General features: G+C 39.0%; 1 protein-coding gene across 2 annotated transcripts in view; it reads left to right on the forward strand.

The window, feature by feature from the left end:
- The first annotated feature begins 259 nt into the window (after positions 1–259).
- The window catches only part of PDE7A (phosphodiesterase 7A), a 75312-nt gene continuing 63500 nt past the window's right edge, over positions 260–12071 (forward strand). For both annotated transcript variants that reach the window (XM_054284891.1, XM_054284892.1), the window contains exon 1: positions 260–436. In XM_054284891.1, coding sequence (XP_054140866.1) covers positions 299–436 — 138 coding nt within the window. In that variant the 5' untranslated portion in view covers positions 260–298. The remainder of the gene's footprint in view (positions 437–12071) is intronic.

Raw genomic sequence — 12071 nt, forward strand, 5'->3', positions numbered from 1 at the left:
CCGCGGGCTGCGGGCCGGGACTCGCCGCCCCGGGCGCTGACAGAGCCGTCCCGCTCCGCCGCCTCCCCCTCGCTCCCGCCGGCGGCTCCCGCCGGGCTTTGGCGGCGGCGGAGCACAAAGGCGCGGGGCCCGGCGCGGCCCGGCCCGGCCCCTCGGGGGGCGCGGGGGCGGCGAGGAGGCGCCGGGCCCCCGCGGGGCTTCGCCGCCCGTCCTTCCCCGCTGCGGCGAGCCCTGCGCGGGCAGGTGCGGCGGGCGAGGCCGCTGCCCCGCGGCGGGCCGGCGCACCGAGGCTTCGTCAATGGAAGTATGTTACCAGCTGCCCGTGCTGCCGCTGGACAGGCCGGTGCCGCAGCACGTCCTCAGCCGCAGAGGGGCCATCAGCTTCAGCTCCAGCTCCGCGCTCTTCGGCTGCCCCAACCCCCGGCAGCTCTCGCAGGTAGGCACTGCCGCTGGGCCCGCCGCCCTTGCCCGCCTGCCCCCCAATACCGGCGCGGTGGTGACAAAATGCAGCATTTAATATTTTTATGACTAGTTATTGCCGAGGTTATTTATTTCGCATCGCTTGCGATGCGAACGGTGAGTTCCGTGGTTTTTTTTTTTTTTTTTTTATTTCTACAGCCAGTGGGTTTTTTTTTTAATCCTGTAATTTTTAAGCTAGGACTGTTTTTTAGCTCTTTTATTAGCTTGGGCTTTCTTTAAAGGGTCCAAATTTCCTATGGGGTTGCCAAAAGCTGCAGCGACTTTACTGAAATGGTGAACATGCACTGCAGTGTTTTATTTGGGATGCTCTGCTTTTTCTCTCTCCAAGTATTGAGGCTTGGCAATTTGTCTAGAAGAAGACAGAGATCCTTGGCTTTTTCGTTTCCACGGTATTGCTCCCAGCCCGTATTACATCAGTCACAATGTGAACTGTACTGTATTTTGTTTCATCTGATCGTGTTGGAAATACTGTGAAAAAGGTCATTATAACTCTCAAGACAAAAGGCAGGTTTTTCTTGTGAACACTGCCCTAAATTTCTGGATGTGCGTTAGTATGGTTTCCCAGCACCCAGTGATAAAATTATATTCTGGCGGAAGTCTCTGGAGAAAATCTGGAATTATGGTGGAAAGCATATGTTTTAGTGGAGTCAGCCCGTTTTGGCTTCGAGGGATTTCCTATGTCGAGATTGAAAGGTCTATTTCAGCTGTGGAGTATGTTGTCCTTACAAAGATGTTGTCTTTGCATGTGTAATGGTAATTTTTTGTTCTGTACGTTTTTGGTGTATCTTATTAAGTTATTCTACTTTGTTTTTCATGACTTGCTGTGCTACACATACGTCTTTGTAGAAAGTACAGGGCTGCCAGTCGCTTTTGGCTTCTTCCCCTGTTCCGTAGCAGTGGAGCTCTGTATGTGTGTGAGCATTAGGCACATGTATGTTTGGACAGGAAAAATCAACAAAATACTGTGTTAATGACCAGGAACTTGAATGCATGTGGAAACAATTATTAGCAGGCAGATGAAGATGAACATATGTTGGCAATACTTCCTTCCCCGATATACATGTAATAATTGCCAAAAAACTTTGGTTTTATGGCAAATTAATTTTCCATGGCAAAATTAATTTTTATGGCAAATTTAATTTTATAGCAACCAGGTTAAGATCTTTTCCATTTGTACTGCTTGTTCTGAGCTGTACTTGGTGATGGTGGCTTTTCCATATATATAAGTCCTCTTGAAGGTCCAACCTAGTATAGCACATTTCGTTCTGTGGAGATAAGAGTCTCCCTTGTTTGAGGAATTCCTGGTTTTCTGAAAAGGAATGGGCAGAATGGTCAGGGTGATACATTGTATTTCTTTCTGTATAGTCTCCAGAACAGGTGATGCATGAGGTGTATACAAGCTTATCAAATTATATCTGGTATTGACATTTAAAGTGCTTTTTAAACTTTAAAACATTTAAACTTAACTTTCAAGCTTCTCAATGGATTCCCTATTTTCTGGATAGTATGCTGCTCAAAGAAGAGGTACTTGAATAACCTGTAAAAAGAGAAACTATGTGTGCTTAACCAGGTAGTATTTTGTCTGCATAAACCAACAAGTGACCAAGTTTATGCAGTAATAATAAGGAATTAGGATATTTAAGTGAGGAAGCCTTTGCTGTTATCTGACATCTGACTAGCTTTACCTTTTTTCCTCTTTTCTTGAAGTCTCCTGCAGACAATAGGAAGTGAATAGGTCTGCCAGACCTGCAATCACGGGCTGGTGTAAATGATGGACTAAGAAGCATCACCAGTGAGATTCGTCATTCTGTGTAACTTGTGAATGTAGCTTCACCTTACAAGTCTTTTGTAAGACATTCCAGTTTCACTTCTGTCCAAAGAGCGCTGAACCCTTAGCAGTTTGTCATTTTCAGTCTTCTGCCCCAGCTAGCTTTGAGCAATAGGAGTAACACTGGAGATATGTACCCAAGGAGCTGGTATGTACAGCCAGCATTTTACAACTAAGAGGCATTTAGCAGATTTTCTGGGAAAATGTAAGGCCTTGAAAATTACATTCCCACTTACAGATTAAAAATGACTTGACATGATTGAGTCATAAGATGTTTTAGGCTTATCCTTCCAGCAAGAAGGTATTTTATATAGGAAACATACATGAGATTAATGCACACTACATTAGACATAGCATTTAATTGGACAGTCCTAAACAGGCAAATATTTATCTCTTAATTTATTAAGTAGAATTTCAGTTTTGCTGAAGTTTCTTTGTATGGATTCAAAATGTTTTCAAAATTCAAAATGTATGTTGCTTTTTTAAAACTTAAATAAAGTGGTGATGGAAATGACCTCGAGGATTCTGGTCTACTCCTCTCAGCCCTAGGAAGGATAAATTGTACTTGCAGCATTATTGGCAGATGTTTGTCTAATCTGTTTGCTTAATCTATTTTTTAAGATATAGTCTTATGGGATGCAGAGAGTTGACATAACTCATTATTGCTGAAGGTTAAAAGCCCTGACATTGGGCACGTGTTATTACTGCTTCCTCTATGCCATCTCTGATGCTTGTCAGGTGTTTGCTCATTCAGTTCACTAAAACAGCACAAAACTAACACAAGCAGGAAATTTGGCAGCTTCCTGCCATCACTTTGAATAAAAGAGGCTTACTGAAGTTTTACAGAACTGATTTAAAGGAAAAGATGGCACTACTACACTTTTGAAAGTCATAAAAGCTTTAAATATTAGAAATTACTCAATCTCACTAGTCAACTGTTCTTAACAGTGCTTAACACTTCTTGTCATAAAACAATTCTTTCTTAATACTGTAAGTCTTAGTTGTGGTGATTTGCACCTTTTACTATATGCAGTAAATGCAGAGAAAGGCTTATTCCTTTTTCCTTGTAGTTTTCTTTTATGCATTAATGATTTCCCTGTAGTCTTAATTTTTGTCAATTTCAAAGTCTTTACAATAAAAATAATAAAGGTAACATCTGGAGGTTATTTGTGATATTTATTGTTTAAGTCCAGTCAGGTGAAAAGCTGCTGTTGTATGGGTATATACGAATGTTTCAGTTAATAATCATCTTTAAATATGAAATAATTTTAAGTGCTATTGTTAAAAGCTGGTTTTGAGGGTATTTGAATGTGTAAGTGTTGAAGTTGTCAGGATGTTTCACATTGATGAGATTTGAATTTAGGTTCACTATGAGATCAGGTGAATGTTAACTAGTTCCTTGAATCATACATCCAGGGTGTTCATTCCATATATCACAAAATTATGTTTTTCAAATTAAAGCTGAGCTTTCAGAGAACAATTTTTGATTTATTGCCTCATCTAGTTTTTAACTTGGGTTGTTAATAGAAGTTAAAAAGTTTCTAGAATTGTACTTACCTAGTGTGAAAATTCTTAGTCTTCATTTTTATGAATAGGGATTTATAATGAAAACCACTTCACAAATGTAGCTGCAAGCTACTTTTAGATTGCCCTGCATTGCACTCCCCCTCACCCCATGTTGAATTGACATAAACATATCTAAATGAGTAAGAAAACTTTGGCCTAACCTGCTATTTTTGACTCATTCCCATCTCTCTACTTTGTAACTGGTTCTGCAGTCTCTTTAGTTCCTCCAAAAATGTCATCAATGGTATCTAGTAGAGTGTCTGAATAGAAGTAAAGATCTAGCTTTAGGCTTTGTGTTTTTAAATGATTGAAATTGATGATGACAAAGAAAGATATGTCCTGATGATGAAATTGATGAAGAGGGAATGGAGCAAACAGTAGCAGACTCCATTTGAATCTCAGAAATGTGGGCACCCTCTGCACCTGAAGTGCCGAGTGCTGCTGTGCACCAGGCAGTACCATGGCCTGCAGCCTGGTATTCAGTAGCCCAATTCACTAAGTAGACCCTTCTTTGCATCTCCATTTCATGCAGGTGAGCAGTGCACTGTCAGACTCGGTGACTCTCATACCTGGACAACAGATTGTACATCACACATGTGGAATCCTATGGAATTGGCTTGGGGGATGAAGTGGGGGGAAAAGTCACTAAGAGCAGCTAGAAATGTACTGCATTGGTTGATCCTTGAGTGAAAAGTGTATCCTTCCACTTTCCCAGCATTAGCAAACTGCTTAGACCACCTTTTTCTGCATCACTGTCACCAGATGTGATCCAAACATGTTTGCTCTGTACGTAGCACGGTAAGTTTAAAGATGCAGTTGAGAGGAGTATTTATATGGTCTGGGCATAGACACTGGTCTTTAATCCCATGGTTGCACCTTTTTGCTGAGAGAAGTGTTGGCATGACCTATTTTTCCATTGCAGCTGCTCGTTTCTGCTCCTGCATCTTCCTCTTGGTCGTGTCAACTTATATTTTTTCCTTTTTTTTGATCAGGTTATTTTTCAGCCATGGCTGACTCATTGTACAGTTTCATAAATGATTGTGACTGTTAGTGAGGTGGAAGCAGCACACCACAATGCTAGACTAGGAGTAGAAGAGCAGTAGAGCAGCAGAAGGATTGCCCTTCTACTCATAATAAACATTGCCCCTACTACTGAGTGTGAAACCTTGCCCTAAGCCCCTTTCTTTTCTCACCCACCATTTTTCATAACTTTTCTTCTATACCTTTCTAATCCATTTCATCAGTGCTTCTCAATTGCTGGCTCTTTCATTAGATTTCGCCTGCCATTTCCCGTATCTCTACTGCATGAATAATTAATGAGTTAAAATAATGAAATAATTTTCACATTGTGATTCCTAGCCTCTGGAATTAATTCTGTGTTGCTGCTCTGCTTGCCATTCCCTTCATCTTGTATTTATTGTGTCTGGCTGCTGAGATTGCATCTATTCATATGAGAGGGAGAGACTGACGCTGACTCTACACACAGCACAGACAAGTTCTGAGTGAGGCTTTCATACACTACAGTAATTTTATGTGGCAGTTCATTTTTAAAATGCCCTGAGTTTTATGACCAATTAACTTTTTCATATGTTCTAGTGTAAAGCAACATTGGTACTTCATTCAGCAAAAAGGTCATAGCAGCTTCTTTCATGGCCTATAATTGTCTATGTAAGATCTAAACAGAATAATAGTTTAAAGTCCCCATTAATTAGATTGTCTTAACTCACCTGAAGTCAATTCTCCTTTGTCCAGATTGTGTAATAGTATGTTTGTGCTTTGTATGAACCTCAATTTTTAGATGCTATCTTTAAAGAGAAATTGATTTGAAAAGAGAGATTATAGCTATGTGCTCGAGTTGGGAAATACTGAATTTTAACCATAAAACAATTTTACAAGAAGTCAGCATTAGTATATGAATATTCAATATTCTATATGAACTAATTATGTAGTAATAGCAGGCAAATACAGGTTGTTGGAATTCAGAGTGTTTTCTGTGGGATGTCTGTTTCGGCAGCTTTCCTGAAAAAAATCCCTATTTGCTAGGTAAGTGTGTTTTTCTAGGTTGGATGAGAAAAGCAACAGTGTCCAAACTCAGTTAATTCTGAGTCAATAAGCTCAGTTTTGAGTTAATAACATATCATAAAATAATGTAATTTTTCAGACACGTCCGTTCTACAGTTTTGTAGCGTGAAAAACAATGCTGAGGACACATCTGCATTATGGATATTTATTTCTTTGATTCTTCTATTTTTGAAAAGCCTACAGTGGGAAAAAATGCTGGTGATTTGTTAGAACAGTTCTCTATCATGTCAATGACCATTGACCTTGTTTTCTTGTGTTTCCCTCATCACTTGGTATCACTTGGTATCTGCAACTTTTCACTGGTTTTCTGCTGAAATTGTAGATTTCTACCCTAACTCAGTAATTTTCTTGCATTGAAGATCTCAGATTCATGACTGCATTTCCAAGTCGTGCTAGGTTATGGCTCATATATATGAAACACCTTTTGTATTGGAGTGAACCTTTTGTATTTGCTTTTGTTCACTGCACCTGTGTGGGAATAATGAGTAATTTGACAGCTCAAGTTAGTTTGATGGTTTGCTTTCTTTTTGTTTTTTTCCTCCCAGAAATGTGGAACCAGAGTAGCTTGGTTGTCCTTTACTATGTAAATATTTGTTAACACATGTCAGTATTTTCCTCATGTGAATTTATACAGTTGTGTGTCTAAGATGCAGATTCATGTATCTTATGATTGAAGGAACGTAGTGTGTTCTGTTAGAATGTCTTTTCTTTGTAAAGGAAGGCATGAAGATGGACAGGCTAACAATTGGAATCTTAATCTTGGTGGTCATATTACATAAAGCATTTAGTGTAAATCATAATTTCTGTGCATTCACAGCTGAATGAAATGTTCAGTTCTGCTTGAAAAAAGTCTTTTATATAAGCAAGCACAAATACATGGTGTGGGCATGCACGTGCATGTAGGGTCTCACAAGAAGTGTGTGTCTGGGACCAGGAATTGAACACAGACTTCTCAAGTTCTAGTTCAGAGTTATGCACAAAACCTTCACTGGAAACCTTGAAAGAGTTCGAGTTTCATAGAATTTGAATTTTTCTTCAGTTTGTTCTGATTATGTCATTAAGAAGTAACTGCAGTGTAAATAACCACCCTGTGTAATCCAACAAGGCAGCCTGCCAAAGAAAAAATGTCTTATTATAAAAATGCAGTTATGGGAAACTAGATTTAGGGGTTAGTTGGAGTGTTGTTTATTTGTATGTTTGTGTCCTGGCTGTATTGTAAGGAATTTGTAGCCAAATATTTTGTTTTCTCTCTAGTTGAAAATAAATTTGTGGCTGTTATCTTGCCTTCCCTGCCCTCCTCCCTTCCATACCCTGAGAATTTTTTACTTCTGTTACAGCAGCCTGACTCCTGTTTTCCTCCCACTTCCCCCCTCTTTGTACACCTTTGATATGGCAATCTGATTTATTATCTTCCTGACCACACTCCCACAATAATTATAATTAGAGATTCCTGGAGTCTGCTTTTTATCACAAGGTAGAGGGTGAATTCTTTTCTCAGCTTGTAGCTGAAGTTGTGAAGTAGCCAAGGTTTGCAGCAGGCCTTCCTCCTCTGCCTGTGTGAGCATCAGAAGGAGTATGCAGCAATAAGAGTCTGAAGAAAGGTCTGTATTAGTAGAATATTTTACTATTTCTTTCTTTCCTATCTGCCAGATGAGATATGTGGAAGGAAAGACACTGTTTCCTTTACCAGTCACAGGGATTTTTTCCTGTTTCTCCCTCCATGACAGACATAGCTGGAGGCTACTCTGACTAATAACACTGGATATTTAACACATGTGAAATACAGCCTGTTGCCCCCCTTTAGTGCAAGGGGTCAGTTCTATCCCACAGGGTAAAGAAAGTCAAAGGAAAATAATAATGGAAATAAGAAACTTATTCCAAGGCTGTGAAGGAAAAAATCACAATGAGAACTTAGACTTCAGTAGGTGGATCAGCGGTGGAACAGGAAGGATTTAGAAACTGCATGGAATTTCTGTCTGATGTGATGGCTCTTAATTGTCTTAAGAATGGAGGTACTTGTGGTGTTGGGATGATGGCAAGCAAGTAACTTTCCTAGGGACTCAGTTATATCTAGATCAGAAAAAGTTAACACTCCCACAAAAACTGCTTTGAATAGAATACTCTGGTAGTGGAGGAACCATCGCTGTCATGGCAGAAGCAGCACTGGCCTGTGTTGCTTCTTGCTTTGTGTTTGTAGCTAATACACCCCATATATTGATGCTGCAGTTGATCACATGCACAGGAGGAGGTTTCATGTTTAGTCAGGCATGAACTTGCACTTCCATTTTCTTAAACTTTCCAGTAAAGTTCATGTGCCACAGTAATCTCTTGAAATGTGTGTGTGGCAGGGGTGTGTGTCTTATCAGTAGTGCCTTGTCTTCTCTTTTGCAATGGTAAAGTTCTGTAACCAGTTTTCAAAAAGCCTGTAGTGCTTAAATTTCCTTGATTATTACGTGTGGAATTTTAGACTTCAGCTGCAATAATTTAGCTTTTTCAGGTTTTGAGCAAAAAAAAAAAATATCTGTAGTTTTTTTATAGCTGCAAACATAGTGTGAAACTGCTAAATAATAAATGTCTATATATGGATAGTAAAGGCCAGGTTTTTTGATGGCATTGTTTATTATGAGATTTAGACTGTACATTTGTAATGGAGTTCTGCCACTGTTCTGTTTCTTCTGTTGTGAAGTCTGAGCTACATTTCTTTTAATATGGTGATAATAGGAATTTCTGCACTTCACACTTAATTTAAACAATATATTTAATAAGCTTGTCCTAACTTCTTTTCATTTGGACAAAAATAAACTGATTATATTTTTGTCCAGATAAAACAGTGTTTAGCTCACAAATTGGTAGACAAAATAATAAAGCTTTATTGCTTGAATTAAAACCAAAAAATAATCTTGAATTTTTAACCTTGAGAAGCTCATAATGTCCCAAATGCTAAAAAAAGTGTTGTCCCCTCAATATTTTTTCCTTTTCTTTCAAAAAGGATAATGGTTGTCCTTTGCATCTAGTCCTTCTGCTTATATCTTTGTCACTTGAGATTATTGCAGGAGTTTTGCAACCTACCATAAGTGAAGACTAGAAATCAAATCTAGCAAATTTGCAGGTACTAAGTTCCTGAAGTTTTGTGTTGAGCTTGTGATCTGTATTGACTTTCAGGTTCTTTTAAGGAGGAGAAAGGCTTCCTCTCCATAAGGGTGTTGAATGGTTGAAGCTATGGTTACCTTGTGTTTTTTCTTTTCCTTGTGATATTGTGATGTTATTTTTGCTATGTCCTTCCATCTTAAGTTCAGGCCTGAAGGGATTTTTTTGTTTGTTTGTTTTAATTAAAGGCCTCTGGTTAAAATTCTTCACCTGTCACCTTTTGATACAATAGACTGTAAGTGAAATAATCAGCTGTGCACTACGAGGCTAATCCATTTTCATGAGCTTTTTAGGAAAGATGATTTGAGAGGATTAGACAAGGAGCAATTATTCATGATTGGCTGAATAAATAGAAAAGACAATTAAGACTAATGAAGTTTAAGACATTTCTCATCATTCCTAATATTGTTGCATTTATATGAGAACATGGGAAAGAAGCTGTATGCTGAAAAATTTGATTGTTTTGGAAGCAATTTGTGAGTCAGGAGATCAAATTTTTCTCCTTTGCTGTGTGTGGGTGACAAAGGGTCTGGTTAAGGTGGGAGAAGAGAAAGGTCAGTAAGGCTAGAAAATGCATCTTGAGCTCATTTCTCAGTGTAATAATACATGTTGCAGAAGGTTTTTGTTTCTGACACTCCTGAAATTAAGATTGTAAACGTTAAGTACAATGATTTTTGTGTTTAATGTGTCATGAGAAAGAGAAGGGCAGTTTTTTAATTCTGCCTTGACATGTAGTAATGCTGCGCTTGGTGCTTGGAGAGGCTTTGTGGTTGATGATTATTGTTGACAGGAGCCATAGTTTTTATTACTAATATTATTTTAAATGGAAATTCTTTTTCAGGTATGAGTTTTATTTAATGTCTGCAGTCATAGTTCCAAGGTGCTTTTGGTGTTAAATGTAGAGGCAGTATTGCTTGCACAGTAATTGCTTTTAGCTGCCTATCTTTACTCCTGCTCTAGTGCTGACAGTTGCACTCCTCTGACCCTGTGGAAAGCTGGTTTGCTGAGCTGCAGCAGCAGAAAGCCCTTTAATTTTTGTAGCAGTAATTTTCTGCTCGTTTGTCTCTCCCTGGTTTTCTTGCAGGATCTGAGGAGTGTTGGCGCACGGGAAGGAGCAGGGTTATGCGGGCAGAGGCCACCCAGAGTGTGTGGCAACACTGACTCAAGTTGTTTCCATTGCAGTTGGAGGAATGTCCAGAACAGCTGAACTGTGTGGAATTGTTTCACTTTCTTGGCAAACGAGAGTGGGCTGATTAATTCCGTGGTGCTGTTCAAATTAAGTAATGCACTGTATTCAGGTATTTAGTATTTCCGAAGACGCGTTGTGCACTCTGCGTCTTTTATATGTTATTATTCACATGGCTTCAAAATCTGTAATTTCATCTTTATTAGGTGAGTCCATGGTTCTGTGTGTTTCAGGTATTAGACTTGGCTTGTTTGAACACTTTAAAAGGACTGTTGATAACTTTTGAACAAATTGATTGTACTTGATTAAGTACATTAAGTCAAAAGAATCTGTGGGGTTTTTTACCTGTAAAACATCCAATTTCAAAATTTGGGTTGTTTGACTTCAAATTATGAACAATTTTGGTTTTCTTGTCTGTATGAGCAGTGATTTAGAAATAATGTATAAATGAAGGTTGTTTTCCTGTGAAACTGGAAATGTCTTTCCTCTCTGCATATTTTTAATGAAAAGTGGCTATGGTTGCTAGAGTTTATAAATTAAGTGTGTGAGAACATGAGGCTCAATCCTGTCATTTGTCTTTGGAGAATTGTTTAGTATACTTAAAAGGCTTGCTAGTGTGTGTTTATATGTGGGAGTGAGTGTGTATATATATAAATATATACATATGAAAATAAATATATTGATATATATGAAAATGTAACTGAATAAGGATATGATAGGTGCTGTGTAGGTTCAGAAAAGTGTAAAAAACAGTATTCTCTGTAACATTTGTTTCCACATTGTCCTGTTTCCATCAAGTCACAAGACAAAATTATATCTGCAAGATAACAATTCTGGTAGTATTTGTTGCTCTCAGTTGATCTTTTTGATCTTTTAAGTAAGAAATTTTACTTACTAGATTGCTAACCTTTATCAGTTATAGTGAGGTTTTAGAAGCTTTTGGTCAGAATGACACGTTTGTTTTACTGTTGGGAGTGTTTCAGGATGATGTCAGGTAACTGTCGGGATTCTTCTTCTTCTTAGTCCTTTTGGTTTTCCTGGTTCCAGGTTGCATGTTGTTAGATATCTCCTTCAGACTTTGTAGAGCTTGCCCTGAAGCGTGTCTTAGGCCAAGGACAGTCATACCATAATAGCTGTTCTTTATGTTACTGAGTTGCCAAATCAAACAAATCTGGATTGACTGTGCACATGTGTGCACAGTTGTTCAGCCATCCATTTCTGCTGAATTTAGTAGAGATCACAGTATGCTGATTATGTTGATTGGCAGAATTATTTTGAATCGTGTCCTGAAGTGCATTCAGTCCTGTGGAGGTATTTGTGTGTGGGTTCATTAGAGGCCTGTGGGGAACTCAACCCCTGGCCTAGGAGCAGTGCCTTGAGCAAGTTGGGATGGCACATGCCCAGAATCTGCCCAGAGTAGCACCGGGAGAACATTCCTGGGAACTGTCAACATACAGGAGATAAAGTAGGCCATACTGCCTGGATTGTGATAGAGGAGAAGAAGCTGCAGCAGTAAATGTATTGGCTTCTATGTCATGCATGCTGGCATTTGACAAGAGAATGGATCAGTAGCAGATGATGACTCCACAGCTGAAGTAAAACTTGAGGATGGAAAAGGTGATGTACATGTCTGTCCTCTCTTAGTAACTTTTCATCTCTGCTGTAGAAGGTACCTCATGAAGGTTATGCCTGAAATCTCCTTTGTAGTATTTGTGGGAGCAAAGACTGACAACTGGCAAAAGGCATTATGAGAGATGTGCCACCAGTGCCTTTTGGGGTTTG

This window comes from Melozone crissalis, unplaced genomic scaffold, assembly GCF_028551555.1.
Source record: "Melozone crissalis strain CALT ecotype California unplaced genomic scaffold, PUWL_Pcris_2 ptg000042l_1, whole genome shotgun sequence".
NCBI lineage: Eukaryota > Metazoa > Chordata > Aves > Passeriformes > Passerellidae > Melozone > Melozone crissalis.